The 17,049-nt window shown below is 36.5% G+C and overlaps 1 protein-coding gene across 1 annotated transcript in view; it reads right to left on the bottom strand.

Moving 5' to 3' along the window:
- Positions 1-17,049, bottom strand: part of TMEM135 (transmembrane protein 135) — a 180,473-nt gene that overhangs the window by 125,383 nt on the left and 38,041 nt on the right. Inside the window, exon 4 of the mRNA XM_052812750.1 lies at positions 16,474-16,507. Within this exon, the coding sequence (XP_052668710.1) occupies positions 16,474-16,507 (34 nt within the window). The remainder of the gene's footprint in view (positions 1-16,473; positions 16,508-17,049) is intronic.

Below are 17,049 nucleotides of genomic sequence, written 5' to 3'. Positions count from 1 at the left end.
CCTCATTTTTGCAGTGCCAACCTGAAATTCCGTGGCTGAATTTAAAGAACTAAAAATTGAGTTAGTTAATGGTTCCATGAAACCTAGCAATATGAAGAAAGAAAAAAAAAAAAAAATCAAGTTCTGTGCTTCTAAGTTCAGCATTAAGGTGTGTATACAATTTCTTTGTATTTTTTTTTTTACTTGCAGAACAGGAATATTTTATCAATTCTTCAATCAATCAATCTTGGTATTCTCTTTGTGAACAATTATTCCCCTTCTTCTGACCAATCTATTTTTCCAGTTTTCTTCCAAAGACACATCTTACACATCTTCAAGCTTTTCCGATTACTATATAAAAGGAAAATCTATCCATATTTAAAATCCTAAATGCTGGTGTTTAAATTAAAAAAAAACAAAACAAGTTTTTGAAAAAAAAAACCAAAACAAGTTTTTGAGATAAGCACAGAAAGTACAATACGCTTCACCCTTTTTCCTTATTCTCACCTTCCATTTTCTTCCTCAGCCATCACGTAACACATCGGAAAATTCGTAAGCTTGCCTTTCTGCTCATTTTTGCTTCTCTATCACCTACTCCATTGCTTACCAATCCAATGACAAACAGGGGGCAACTACCAGCTTTGCTCAGTGACAGTTTGTACAAACCAGTGGTACACCTTCACTTTTTGTAGTTTTACCACTTCCAGCAGTATCCACAATCTCAGACCACATTTGCACCAAGTTGCATCTTTCTGGGAGTCACAGGTGGTTTTACCCAATAAAGCTCCTATTTAAGATTTGAACATGGACCTTGAGGATCATCATATGTGCTTACCCAAATATTTGTCTATATAATCTCAATAGCCAGTCTAAAAATATTTCAGGAAACAAAAAAAAAAAAAAATAGCACAGAGGCTGTCAGAGTTACTGTGTTTTAATGAGATAAAATGAATAATGAGAGGAAATTTATCAATCTAATAGATATTAGTGATTATTTTAAAATATTCCAAGAGCTCCCGATGGGGTTTTTGTCCTCAAAATTCAGTTTTAGCACTATTGCCAAAGCTGTTAAGTATTTTTCTTCAAATCACCTGTTCAAACTACCTGTAAACTCTTGCTCCATTTGTTCCCACCCGTTTTCCTTAAAAGCAAGCAATATAAACAAACACTTTTTTTGTTCATGATAACGTTGACCCATTAAAGTCTAACACAAATACACTCTGCAAACTTGTTTTCCTTAACAAAAAAAATCTCTAATCAAGGAGACTTCCTGTTTTAAAAAAATTCTCTCATTTTTCTAATCAACAGGTAAATATCAGCAAAGTAACAGATTAATGAACTCTCTGAATTTAAAATTACAAGTCAAAATTTAAAGCAATGCTTTGAACACTGCTGAAGATAAATAGTATGCAACCGAGTACAAAACAACAGTAACCACAGATCAGTGTAGAATTATTACGTTTGCAAATATTTATTGCAGTGCATTGAAGCCAGTGAAGTAGACTTGGCAGGTTGAAGGCAGTGAAAAGAACCATGCCTATACTACAGCCCCCCAAAAATACATGGTCCTATGGCTTAATTTAGATATGCCCATAGCATGGGACCCACATGTACAGCCTGATGATGACTTTGCACTCAAGATGACCCAAGAACTGAAAAAATTATGTTTAAAATGCAAAAATTAACATAAACTACAGGTTTTGTTTCTTAGGGTATTGCAAAACACTGACTTACTTTCTTCATTTTAGTGCCTAACAGTTTCTTTGATCTAATGATTTCAGTAAATCTCAAGTAATTCATTATCTACTCTTGCTAAAGGTCATGATCCTCACTGACAGACTGCTATGCTGTCCTTTCTTCTTAACCCAGTGGCAAAATTCCTGTAGCTGTAGTTTCCTAATACTGCTTATAACACTTTTCTGTTTTCAGTTCACAGCTATTTTGGAAAACTTTCACTGCATAGGTTGAAGGTTTTCCACACCCTGGACCTGTGTTTGAGGCTTCCTTCCAACTCCCCTTCCACATGAGAGGATGTTGGTTAACACAAATCAGTTTGACTTTAAGTTGCTGCTCAAACTACAGGTTGCAGTAACTCCATTCAGTAAAATTCCAAAAGTAATCTTTCTAGTCTGACAAACGTTCTTTGAGTCTCTACATGCACAATATACAACCTACATTACACACAGGCTAGAATTCAGAGTGAAAAATTACAGATTATTGCCCATTAGTAAGACTTTCTTAACAAATCAGTGAGAGGCCTCACTCCAAACTTTATCAAAATAGAAATATCTTCAACCTCTGGTATATTTAGATTCATAAATGGAGTATAAGCAGGCAGTCATGCAATTCAGTAAAAATCCCATATAGATTCTCTTTTGGGGCGAGGGGGGGAGGTGTCCAAGAGCTTTGTTATTTATGACCATGGCGAAGTTCTCCAGCAAGGTTATTTACATCACTGAATTCCCATTACCTCTTGCTTTGCCTAAGGCCACTAACTTACTATGATTTGCAAGCATTAGCAAACAATGCCCATATTCAAGTTCAGTGTATCCATTTCAACACAAAATGGTTGATATTGTATACCAGAGTGGTGGCTCAGGACTCAAGGGGCCAGTTTGCACAGCTTAACATGCTCAGGAACCTGGTTCGGTTCCCAGCAGTCTTAATTAGGCTAAGAATAAGAGACATGGTGAACATCAAGGTTTAAATGTAAAGCAAAAGGGTTATTCAAGCAGTCATTTCTTGGACAGCAGAGAATTTCAGAGTGTTAAAGGAACTGTTGTCACCAAAGACAACTGCATATTTTTATATGGGAGAATGACCATAATTTGTAAAGCTCCTGCTGGTTAATAAAAGCATCCCTAAAGACAGAAAGAGAGAGAAAAATAGAGACAAAGACAGTATGTGCATGTGTGTGCATGTGTGTGTGTCAGGAAGCAGGGAAGGGTTTTTGTTCTTCTTAAACAAAAAAAAATTCCTATTCAAACACCTAAAATATTTACAATTTTCAAATATTCAAAGCAAATACAATTATTTATAAAGTATTTGTAAGCAGCTAGTGGGGCATGAGCTTACACATACACAGAATATATATTTCCAATCCAACTGTACAAGCATTCTTTGAAAATTTTTGCAATGTGATGGATATTTAAAGACATTTTAATCAACATACTGATCTGGAAAAGAACACAGAAAGTTATGTATATGAAATGCTGCAAACAGAATTTTGTCTCAGGAATTGTACCAGCAAACTTGAATGAAAGAGACTGAAGCCACCAGTGACTTTACCCAACACTACTGACACAGATGATTTTATATAAATGAAAGCATAACTTTTCAAGATGAAGAGATCTGCAATTGGTCATTAACATGTTAAAATATTCAAAGGTGACAATTTATTAAGCTTGATTTTGGAGGAGGGTTAAACAAATTCAGGACATTTTTAATGAAGTTATTTAAACTTCATGGGAAGTCAATCTAACACATCTTACTGAAACCAATGCGCATATTTTTTGTAACCCAAGCTATGGTGGGTATCCTTAACAAATTCAGAAACATCGCATATGTGCCAATTCATTGACAAAACATGTTCCGTCAACACAAACCAGGTATTAAGGTCAAGAAACGTATGTTTTTAAATAGATGGCATTCAGCCCCGCTTCCTGATTCCCACTTCAGATCATTCTTCTCCCTAGAAATACTGAATGTGGAACTTCCATTTCCAGACTTATTTTAACAAAGTCTGCAAAAATCTCCTGCAATCCTCAAGACCCGAGAAGAGCAGCAGCTATTGAAGTACTCCATTGCTTCTGAGCAGACAGAGAAAGATTGCTGAACCATAAAGAAACTCCTCGAAGAATCACACCACTCACGTTACAAAAACCATTAAAGATTTGCACGGAAGTGACCATATGAGACCAACCTCAAACAATGCAGCTCCTCTGAAATAACCCTATTTAACAGAATATTGTACTAAGATAGGATAACTGATGCACTGTTGAAAGTTCCATAGTGACTAACGGTCTGATTTGCTGATCATTGCTCTATTGTGTGCAAAGGGTAGAAAAGACAGAAGAGGAGATTCAGAAAAAATCCCACTGTCACACTCGTCTCTCGATCTTCCTGTAAAAAATGCTATTAAAGTCAGTTTGTCTTCTAAAGACAGAACAGTCTTAAAGACAGGACACTAATTGGAAAGTTTCACATGTGAACAGGGCTCAAACCAACATAAAAAACTGCCTTAGGAAAACCAGTCAGCTTTAGACGCAGCTAAAATAAATCTTATTCTGTCTTCAACTTTCCCCACATTTACTAGATGTAGTTTGATACCTCAGAATTACTTCCTTCTGCTTTACCAAAAATGATCATAATTCTACATTTTCTTAAATAATGTTTCCTCGTTAGAGCTCAGCTTTGGGAAAGGATTTTTTTCCTTTCACTTTTCCAACACCAATATTTTTTTCAAGCTGACCTGTCTTCCATCCAGACTGACATTTACAAGCTGTGCTAGAAGTTCTCCTCCTCCACTTTTCTAACCTTATTAGAGGCATAAGGAGCATATCACAGAGACAAGATTTTAAATGAACCACCTCCCCCTGAATGCCAAACCAGTGACTATTTACACAATTAAAAAACTTAGTCTCAGCACTGTTTAAAAATCTACATATCCTGTAACAGCATCATGTAAAGAACTTAAACAGCCACGTGTTAACATTTGCCAGTTTACACAAGGTTATAGCTATACATCCATTATATCCAATTATAAACATAAGTAAAAATATTCACTTATTATTTCAAAAGTCTTATTGTAAATTTTTATACATAGCCATGAGACACACTTTTTAACACAGAAAATACTTCTTCAAACTGTAGAAGTGAAACAATTATTTCAGACTGTATGTGCAAAGGTATAGGTTTTGTTTTGCATCACAGAACTGTGAAAAAGTAGAAGCTAACTAATGTTTTCCAAAACAACTCACTTTTGTACAGAAAAAGCTGCTTATAATTTTTAGACCAAACTTTTTTTTGCTCCAAAACTTTCTGTGGAACCAGTATTTAAGCACTGCAAACACATTATTGACTTTTATTTTGACAGCTTAGAGTTTTAAAAGGAGCAAAATGATTTCCGGGCTGAAATTGCTGCTCTGTTTAATTATCATTATCCTATAAATGATGTCAAGAACAATATCAGACTAGAACTGGCACTAGTATACTAGGAGTGTATATAGGTAATTAAAAGCATGAAGGATTTAATTTCAACTAAAACAAACAAACTGGAGCACAGAAAATAATAACTAAATGTAAAATATAATTAATCAGAAACAATGCACACTCATTCCACCAACCAGTTCTATGGTAAGATTAACAGTGTGTAATAAAAAAAAAAAAAAATCAAATCACAAACCAGCAGGATGAACTTACACTTTGTAAACTGTATTCTTAGAAATGTTTTCATTCTGCGTATTTTGAACATGGAATTGAAGCTTTCTTATTCTATAAAATGAAATCAGTACTCACTCCAAGACTAATTTTCATAATATTTTATCAATCCCAGAAACTGTAATGGAACAGCTTGACAACAACTATCATCAACACAATAACTGGAAGATTTTAAGTAGGACTGCCAAAACTTCAAAAAATAAAGATTTCAAAATTCTATACAAAAACATTTCCCAGTTTTGTTAAAAGGCCGTAGAGACACATAGTTAAAGTGGGTATTTACAGATCTTAGCCAATGCACTCAGTTAGCAGTTCTGCTGATCCACTGACCTCTAGATCTTTGACTACGCACAAACGCCTTTGCCCATTTCCTTTGTGCTCCAACAAGAGCAAGCTGATTAAATTTTGTGTGTTTCTGGTAAATCTGCTATCTGACAATACGTCATTACAACTGTTACCCAAAACATCAAGAGTTGCAGACAACCCAGCTCAAGAACACCTTTCCTTCATTCTTTACGCCCCAGCTCGCCGTTTGATAAAGTAGATACGTTAATAGCCCACTGCCTCAAATACTGTCTTGTTATGCACCACTCCCACAGACAGCAGGACATCCACTCTGATTTTGAAGCTTCAGCGGAGGACTTCAGGGTTTGGGACGAGGGAAGGAGCGGTAAGCCTGCAGCAGCATTTTACCCACTTCGCTGAACACCCAGGGCATTTCCCTCCTGCCAGCAGCACCTGGACCCTGAGCGTTGTTCTGAAGCAGAGGTAAAGATGCAAATGGCAAATATTGCTGCAAATGGAAAAAATCCCTCCCTTCCAAAGAAGTTTCCATTTCTACACCTACATTATCACATAAAGAGAAAGCATTACTTTCGCTTAAGGTCCACCTCAACTTCTTCAGCCCTTGGACTGCATTTTCCCCCCACTTCTCCCAGACCAGGGCCATTTCCCCTTCTTCCCAAACCTCACAAACTCAGAAGCACGAGAGGGCAGCAGAAACTGCCAGGTAACAGGGACTGCTGCTGAGAAAGAAGGATAATACCTGCGTTTCTTGAAGGTTTGAGGAGGAAAATATGACTGCCTGACAACATAAAGATCTGAGAGAAGGGAAGATGACTCCTAAGATTGTTGTGAAGTAGGAAGAACAGGAGACTCTTGCTCTCACAAGCTTCCCCCAGAAGACCTCTGAAGCCCTTTCCTTCCACCAGGAAAACCCTCAACTTTCTTGAAACATGACTGGGTTTTCACCTGCTAGGAAGCCTTGAATTCTCTCTTGACCCATCTTTTTCATCTAGCAAATCACTGCCCACGGCAACTCTCGTAATCAGAAATGCTATGTGCACTAAAGATGGGTGTCTGAGAGCTCTTCAGAAGCTGAAGTTAAGCATTACTTTAATCTCAATTACTAACTACCAAAGAGTTAACTATAAAAGTCAACTAGCTTTCTTTAGTACTTAGTATATTTCTGATATGAAATTCTGCATAAGCTATAAGCTTTAGCTGAGAGGTAAGCCTCAAAACTGATTTGCAATATTGACACTTTTGCTAATTCTAGAAAGTCAAATGGGTAGTTATTCACTGTAAAAGATCACGTTAAAGGAGCATATAGACAAGTATTACACCGAGCTTCTAACGAGATACACTGGAAAGTTCAAAAATGCGAAGCAGCTTTGCATAGAAAACAAGAGACAAAGTATTAAATGTTTTCTCTGACTCTTGCCAAATGTCCTGCTCTGAAGTGATGGATGAGGTTTCCTGAGGCTAAGATGCCAAAGCCAATTAGCCATGTCAATCCACAAGAACGCCAGCTGCCAGGATCTAACTTTATTACTGTATTACTTAAAAGTGAAGACATCAGCAATGTTTAAGTTCACATGACTCCTAATTTTAAAACCTGGCTTTTAAAGATTTAGGGTGGGGGTAGTGACAATGACCTTAAGTTTCAACCTTTTAAAATCATCACTGAATGCCATGAATTATCCATAATTTGATTATGTAAAGTATTCTGTTAATCAAATTAGTCTACATTATGCTCGATTCAAAAGAAAGTAAGACTTCAGCTTATTTCCCTCCTCATATGAGTTTTATGTAATGTTTATATTTAAAAGTAGCAATTTATTTCAATATTGCCTGTTTCAGTCGCCAAACTGCCTATCCCACAGAACATGATACGCGTAAAGTATATAGTTTACCCATTTATGGCATCTAATTCTGAATTCCAAAATAAAATTTTTGGAAAGTGTCTTGAGCATTTGTCAACTAGAATAAAACATGTCCAAGTCTTTGATTATTTAAAAACATCTGCATTTAATTTCTAAGCAAGGAGTTTGGAAATGTTGATCATACAATAAACTTCCCTGCACAGTCACCACAATAAACTCAATGATTCCATGAAATGGTAAAATTTTTCTTCTGCTTAAGTACCTGTGGAAGAGATCTGAACATTACTGTCAGGCATTAAAAAGCACCCATTTTTTTTGAACAACTTCCATACTCCTCCAAACTACTCAGAAAAATGTGCACCTTTTCAAGTAGTCTACCTTAACTTTATTAACATCTTAATAGAAACCATTTTGGCTTTTTGCTACTACTACATTTACACTTCCTTTACTTTACCACTCCGGTATACAACTGGTACATGGTATTAACAGCATCTCGTCTCGAACTGTTCTGTACCCTGGGGATGCTGAGAGAATGAGACAAAAGCAGAAGTACGACAAGGTTAAGAACAGTTACAAGTCTTCTGAGAAGAGGAAACAAGCTTTCTTTTCCATATTCTTATTCAAAACAGGGTTTAGTTAGTTTTAATTATTTCTAAGCTGGAGGTTTTTAATTATTTCTGCAAACACATGCATATACATACCTAGGTATTACAGCAAATAAGAAGCATTAGAAGAGCTTAAAATTAATAAAAGCTAGTTCTCAATTATCGATTCTACCTGTCAGAGTGCAAACCAAAGGAGAGAGACCTGAATGAGTAACAAGTATATTCTAGTTATGCATATCTTTGAATCTGTAAGCCTTCATTTCATTATGATTTTTTCCTTCCTTTGAGATGTTCCTGAAAGACAAGTTCCTATTTTGGGGCTTTATTTTGCAAAATAATCTAAGTGCCATTAGCACCTGAGAATGTTGTATTTCATTGCCTTTTAATTATAGAGTATTAAAGATTGCCTATTGAAATTATATAAAAAAAAACCAAACCACATTTCTCACTTAAGCACACTTTCTTCAAGTCTAGAGTAATGTGTGATTAGCTTTCTTCTTTGAGAGTTGCTCTTTAAAACCTAAAGGATAAAAATCCATCAATCTTGGTTCTTCTTCCTGAGTTTGGTAAACCAGATAACATTCAAGTCCTCTGTCACTGTCAAAAAGTGCACTGGTGATGCCTGACTGTCCATGCTGTGACACCAGCCACTCCACAAGTATCATTCTGAGAACAAGGGGCAGACTCTGCCTGTTTTTAAACTGTGAGACAGAGTAAATGATGTGAAGTCCGTAGAACAAATGTCAGATGAGCTCCATCTGAGTATGCCTTCTATGAAATGGAAAAGATGTGAGCTCTTTGTTTTCTACCTCATTTTTCCACTAAGATCCAGGCAGTAAAGAAGCAGAAGCTACAGAAGAGGCTCTCCTCCTAAATCCAGATGACAAAATAGCAGAAAAATACCATTCCACAACAAAAGGCAGGACCTAATCAAGGAACATCGCATGACCTGATAGAAGTAGAAGCAAACAACCCTTCCCAAAATCCCAGGCTACAATGTGGGCCAAAATAGTAGCAAAAATGCCACTATTATAAACGGGGATTCAGGACTCTCAGCTGAGCTTCAGACTTGAGATTTGTTAAGGAAGAAGCATATATTAGAACTGTAGCCTCAGGGAAAACACTAGTGAGTTGATATCGACGTCTAAATTGATACCAGAGAAGACTTGTTTCTTGTTAACACTAAAATTAAAGGCTTAACTTGTAACAGAAGTTCAAAAATTATCAACTTCAGCCAGCAGCAAGTCATCACCTGAGGCAGTTAGTCGAGGCAACAGCAGAAATTTTGCCATAAGTGAGCACTTGAGACTTCTTTCTAGACAGTACTAAATTCTATCCTTTTTGCTCCTGCCTTACCCAGGCAGCAATGACAGATGCTTCCCTAGGGAGATTGGTATATTGCTACAGAACACTGTCCCAACATTGGGCTTCGTCCTCCACGCGGCAGGAATTACTTTACAATCCTGAGTTCCAGCTCAGTGTGGTTTTCAATGAGGAAAACCCAAGAGCTTCCCTGTGAGCTTTCAAACAGGAACATTCTTCCTCTAAGTTAACCAGGAGGTCAAAAGCAGAGTATCATAGAATCATTTAGGTTGCAAAAGATCCTTAAGATCATCAAGTCCAACCATAAACCTAACACTGCCAAGTCCACCACTAAACCATGTCCTTAAGCGCAACATCTACACGTCTTTTATCCAGGGATGGTGACTCAACCACTTCCCTAGGCAGCCTGTTCCAGTGCTTGACAACCCTTTTGGTGAAGAAATTTTTCCTAATATCCAATCTAAACAAAATATCAAAGTACTTGTGCTGTTCTAACAATAACTTATAAAACCAAGAAAATAAGACGACTTACTATTCTAACAACAAAGCTAGCCTGGTATTTAAGGTTTTTTTGCCTGCAAGAAGAAACTAAGGAATGGTTTTACTTCAACTGACACACTATTGACTCAAAAGGTGATAACACAAGGAATGAAAGGGGAATCTACCCTGGACACCATTAGAGAATAAATATACATGGTCCCTGCCAGCTGTAACAAAAGCTGCTGTCACCCCAGAAGAGGGGCACAGGTAACAGTGACAAAGCAAGGAAGGGATGGTGGCAGGAGGACAGCTAGCATCCTGGAAGAGAAGTGTCTCAAGCATTTACGTGATGCACTTTCAGTTATGGAGATTACTTCTGAAATGTTAGAAACCTAAAAAAAATTCCAGGTATTCCTATCTCAGCTAATATGCTAAAAGAATAGCTAAGCTCCCCCATCCCAGCAGTCCTTGTATAATGTTAATGCTAAATATTACAGGAAAGCACAGAACAAAACTTTAATTATCTAAAAAGAAAAGGGAGGAGTGGTCAAATCCATTTTATTAGAACCCAGCGCTTCCAAAAATTTTAAAATATGTATTGGGTAAAAGTAAATCCATCCATGCTTCTTCATTCTGGATTGCCTCCATCTTTTTACTGAAACGGAATTGTTCCCAATGGAGAAGAAAAGGAGCCGGTTGGTGCCTTGTTTATAAAATGTCAGTTTAGTAAGTTTAAACAGAAAACATTTTTTGTGTATTACAATAAATAAACTGTGTAACCAAATATAATGGCTTGCCAAAACAAATGGGATGTGTTAAATACCTATTATTTCACAGAATTATGAATGAAGAATGACGATCATGAACTTTTTTTATTTTAAAGGATATTTCTGAATTGCTAAACAATGTTTTATAGCATATAACAGCACTAGGTGGTAATTTCCCAGAGTTGCAAGTTATGCAAATGACAAACATGATTTTATAGTCAAACAGCAAATTACTCAAAAAAAAAAAACCCAAACAAACAAACAAAAAAAAAACCCCACCACCTTCAGCCTGTATTATTCATAGTATCCTCCTGCATTCAATTGCAACTGGCACAAGGTATTTCTTGAAACATCCGCAACAACTCAGACACATTGACCATTTTGTACAGAAAGCATTTGATAAGCTGGTGAGAAAAATCACTGAGGAATGCTCAATGTCAGAGCACTTCTTGTGTGCAAGTACCTTCCTTTACAATATTCCCAGTTTGCCTTTAGCAAAAACTTAAAACTGCAGGATCAGCAAAAGCACAGCTTAAAAGTGGATTTCTGTTGTTGCTTTCTCCCTTGCCATAGCAAGTCTCACTCCTCTTTCTTTCATCCCCACAAAGCATGAAACAGTAACTACAAATTTAGTGTATATGGAAAGTGATATTGGAGGGCCCTTGGCCTCAAACAACTGAACCATGTTTTATATTGTGCCCTATCTCTGTCAAGATTGGTATCTACTTTGCTGCCTGCATGTGCCATATATCTTAAATTAGGCTAATGGCTTTGGTTTTTTAAAAATATTGCAAAGCATGACGATTTAGTATATTTTGAATCACTATGACTTCCACCCTGTAAAAAAACCACACAAATATCTGGAGTTAGAGCTGATTTAAGAGCACTGGATACTCATTTTTCCTTTAGATCTGAGGGATTTCTTTTTAAGTCTGTGCTTCAGCATTTTTGGATGCTCCTAGACTGAATAGTTCAAGCTTTAAGAGCACAACTCACATGCAGCCTTCACACTGACTGGTTGGAGTAAACAAAGATACAGCCAAAATGAACCCATATTTAGACTATTTATGCAACTGAAAAAAAATTCAACTGTGAAACTGCTTGAACTACTTTAAAACTGCAAGAAACTTTGTGCTCAGCTGTATCACTTGTTCGCTATCATATACAGAAGCAGAGCATCACCCACTGGAATGCCTTTGATCAACTTGTTCGGTTCAGTATTTGTTTAATGTGAACAGTATTTCTTGGTAGCTTTAACCATTTCTTAATTGGACTTGAAAAACAAATGAAAAAAGTATTTCTGAAATAGCAGTCACAGGGAAGGAGTTGGTATGTCTGAAAGGAACAGCAAGGAGGTAAGCAGGCTCTCAGCTTCAGCAGCAGGCTGTTAAAGCGAACATGGTCGCAGCAGCTCTCTGAGGTTTTCCAAAAAATGTCACAAGCTTGGATGTACAAAATTTTGAAGTTCTTCCCTTATATTGCACTCTTTTTACACTCTCAACTGTCCTCTCAGCATTTCTCTTCATTATCGCCAGTCTTTAATGTATGATCACCGTGTTGCACTGCATCTGGGAAGATGTACCCTTCCTCCCATACATGAGGACCCATGTACAATACTTCATAAATGGCAGATGCACCGATGACCTAACATCAGCAGAGCGATAAATAAAACACGAGATCTTCATATTTCTGTGTAAACTTTATCCAGATGCAATTGCTGACAACAATTTCTCCAACTCCCATATCCAGGACTTCAATAATACCCTCTCTCTCTGCCTCTCTTTCTGGGCTCTTGCTAAATTTCTCTTCATGTTATTTGCAACAAAATTCATCCTTTCATTTCCCCGCAAACCTATCATAATATCATCTGTTCTTTGCTTTAGCTAGAATAGACTCTACATTTTCTCATCTTTCTTCCACTCATTACACCTACAACACTCCCACAAACCAACTCCCATTACATCAGCCCAGCTCCAGTACCTTCATGTCTCTTGCCATAATAAATTCTCATTTCTCATCTTTAGATTGTACGTCTCTGTCTCCTTTTCTTCCTACCTTTTTTGTCTTATTTTTCAAATTTATACCTCTCCACTCCCTAATGCTCTCTCTATGGCTGGGCCAGATTCCTACACCTCTTCCTCCCATCACACTCAAGAACCAGTCCTCAATGGCATCACTCTGCCTTTTGCATCCAGCAGTCTTATCTTATACTTGAGCTTTACATCATTTAACCGATGACCCTCAAGACCAACTCGTTAATATTAACATTTCCAATTTTGTAAGTACAACACCATACGTTAGAAGCCATAGTTCAAAATGAAGAAAGCCTTTGATATAGTGATGCATAGTTTGAATTTCAAACACTGCACGTGAAGAAACTTCCATTTTTTTCTGATAAAGGAAAAAAACCCCGCATTTTGTAGTTCAGCATATGCTAGGATAACTGCCTCTTTAGTGTAGCAGTTCAATGACAACATAGCAGTTTTCCTAAATTTTTGTTTCTCAAAAGTTTTACATCAAATTCACCCTAATCCAGGTTAGTCTCTTCCTATCTTGCATATTGAAAGCAGCCTTTGTTTGTTTTGTTTGCAACACACAAAAAAAAAATTCCTAATCCAAAGACATGGTTTCTTCAACTTAAAAGCAACAACTCAACTGTTGAGCTGTTCACAATGAAGTATGCCATAACTGTTTTGAAATATAAGAGCTATACATCTTACTCGTGGGCAGTCATTAGTATCATCTACTTTTCCAGATAAAAATAACTGAAGAGATTACATTTCACTTTCCACCTTTTGTTGGAATCTTGGGGTTCCTTTTGATCTCAAATTATCCATGAAGGATCATCTTATATGTTCACTACCAATGCATCTCTTACGATTCTAGAAATTTCTTGACTTTAACATGTGCAATCTAAAATAGAACTTGAAAGGCTCCATGCTTCTGTGTGGTCCACAGCACTGACTACTGCTACTCTGCTCCGGGGTATTACAGAAGCATCAGGTCTCAGACTGTAACTAGTTAAAAATCTCCAAACCCACATGTTCAACAATGTTAGGGCTCAGGCATATTAATTTACTTCTAAAGACTGACTTCCAGTGAGAAGCTCAGAAGTTGATTTTAGACTCTGAATATCAAAATAAAAACTACAGATCCTTCACTCCTATACTTATTTCTAGTTCTTATCTTAAAAAAAAAAAAACAAGCTGTGAAGTGCATTGCTGTATAGCTTCAGTTCAGCAGAAAGCTAGTCTAAGCAAGCAATTTTATTCAATTTTTCCATAGAAAATATATAACCTAAACAGCTTATTTTTAATCTGTCATTTTATTGTGTAAGCAGCAAGGAAATGCAACTGGGAAGTTCAGGGTCACATAAATCTATAATCACTGATTTATTTAAAATTAGCCAGGACACTTATTCATCTGTTTCTAGTAGCTCCAGCTTAGAAATCAATAAAAATATCACCTTTAGAATAAGAGTCCTTAGACCTACTGCCTTTCACGTTCTACTGCATTTCACTCACTGAACTGAGAAACAGCAGCCATGCATAAAGACTTTAACCCACCTTTCCCCTTTTCACTAAGTAAACTCATCTCTGAGGACAAACTGTCACGCTTTGCCAAAAGGACAATAAAAGTAAAATTTTCTGATTTAAAAGCCCTAATAAGGCTATAATAATTCACTGCAGCAAGAGTCATGATAATTGCTTATTATAACCAATAAACCTAATTACAATTACCTCCTGTTTGTCTAGCCGGGCAAAGGTACACATGAAGAATCACACAAAAAAGCCTCAATTATTATTGCTCAGGCTGCAAAACATAGTTCAGCAAAATGTGAAACAAAACAAAGGAATACATTTAGTTCAATGAATATCTCAATAGGTCCTGACACTACAGAACGCAAGAAACACAGTGCAATTTCACAATCTAGCTGCCATCACTAATGATTAAAATTTGCCAGCTTTCACAATGGGGCATGCTGCAATCCACAGATGACAGAAATAAATATTTTAAAGGCTTACTAAATTTCTAAGTGAAACTTATCAAAGCATATAAAGTTCTAAACCAAAGTCAAGCAACACAAATAGGGAAACATCTACCGTGATTACACAGCTTGCTAAAAAGATAAGTATGTCATGACCAAAGGCAGTTTATGAAGCAAACCCTGGTAGCCCCGAGTTCACCAAAGATTTGTGACTAAAATAAACTATTATGCTGAAGAGAATATCCATTGCATCGAATGGCGTCAATAAAATGTAACTGTATCAGTTAACTTTTCCCCTAACACCATCCAACATCATGTGAACTGTGTGGCATCGCAGCTTAAGAGCCATGAACATGATGACAGCTTTCTCAGAATTGGGATACTCAGAGGTACTGCTATTTAAGCACACCTATTTCACCCTTCTCTTGAAAAGTCCATCCCAAATGAATGATGACATGCCCAACTAATTATCACCATTTTTATAACCTATGTTTCCTGAACATGGAGTTTCTACGCATTCAAGGAAATGAATTCAATGAATTCAAAGAAAACTTCAAACCTTTCAAGGTTAACATATCCTTGTAGGAATACAACTTTGTTCCCACATGTTATTGAGGGTCTGAACATCTAATTAATTAAATTTCAAGAAAAGGATTTTTCATCTTTCTACAAGTTAGGAATAAAACTTTACAAAGAAAAGGAATTCTAAAGGACTCAAGTCAAGCAACTATAAAAATTAAAGTGGTCCTTGACAATAACAAAATTAATGGCAATAATTAATTTCTTCTCTTCTGAAGTCTGTAAGCTCCACTCACAAGTGAGTCTGTAATGACAGGCCGTCTATGAATACAGAATAACTTGTTAAACACTAGAATTTGAAAGAGAAGTCTGTAATGGGTTTGGCAAACGCATATTGAGAGTTTCCAGGATATTTACCTGCTAGCAAACATATGATGTCACCTCCCTCCTAAAATCTTCAGAATTACAAGAGTCACAATCAATGACTTTACAAGGATGGAAGAGAAGGTATCAATTTTATCACCCTAGTCTGTACTGCAATACACTGCCTTTGTCTCATCACTTTTACTCATGAATTTTTTCATCATCATCATCATCAGAGAGTTCTACACTTGCATGACTCTACTGAGACCCCAGCAAATTGTTACAGGAGTCTGGAAAACAACTCTTAGGTTGTTTCCATTTTCTGTAGTTTCCCTGACTCTTTACACAACTCAAACTTTATAAAAACCTCAGAATCTCAGATAATTCTTTTGGCATAATAAAATCAGTTCCAAAGGAGTATGATCGTGTAACATGTTTGCATGTGCAATATTTGATATCAGTTTGAGAAATAATTAATTACAAAACCAAAGTATATGGTGTTGGATTACTCACCTGCAAAATAATGAACATTAAAAATACCACATGCCATTCTACTATGGAGAAGATCTATAAAACTACTCATTTTCCTGGGGCTATGATAAAAGAAGTTTTCAGCACAGCACAATGAAATACTTTTCAGCCTCTGCTTTACAGCTACTTCCAGAAGACCTTTAGTCACAATTTGCTCTTAAGATAATTTTATTTACCTAATAACACATAATTCTTAAAGAAAAGAAAAATCCTGGAAGCTTTAAAAAGGCAATGAATCTCAGCATCAATTTTAAATAAGATACGTTCCCAATGGCACTTACATATTTTTATTCTTGAAATAGAGGACTACTTACTTGATTGGCCATGTAAATTGTGAGGAGACCTCTCCTATAAACAGAAATGATAAAATCAGTGAATGAATTAAACATTTTTTGCACACTGAAGAAAAACACTTTAAGCATTGAGGATATTTTATTAAAGAGAGTTTAAAAAACAGATTATTGATGCAGGATGAATCATTACCACCCTATAGAAAAATAAGTATGAAACCAAAAATAGAACCTTGATAGCATGGTATCCAAAGCAGTGAGGAATTACATGAACCAAGTTATATATAGCAACTTGCTACTGCATGAGTCCTGAAGCCTTCATGAAGGGGTAAGGCACCTTGAATTACACAGCACTTGTCACAAAATAAAAGCCTACCCATGAGCTGGTAACGTAAGCATGCAAACCATGGCCAAAGCCTAAGTTAAATTGTGAATTTACAGAAAAATGCTTGTGTGTCAGCTTCTGTTTTGTGATCAGTGCTATGGAACTTAAGGCACCTTAGCCATTCTGCTTACATTATCATGAAAAGTGTTTTCTACTGGGACCGATGATGCAGAAAACTTGGCTTAAACCAGTATGCCCTGCCTTTTCTCATTGAG

The sequence above is a fragment of the Harpia harpyja genome, chromosome 17 (genome assembly GCF_026419915.1).
Source record: "Harpia harpyja isolate bHarHar1 chromosome 17, bHarHar1 primary haplotype, whole genome shotgun sequence".
NCBI lineage: Eukaryota > Metazoa > Chordata > Aves > Accipitriformes > Accipitridae > Harpia > Harpia harpyja.
Note: the sequence above shows the minus strand (reverse complement) of the source record. Positions and strands in the feature narration are given on the sequence as shown.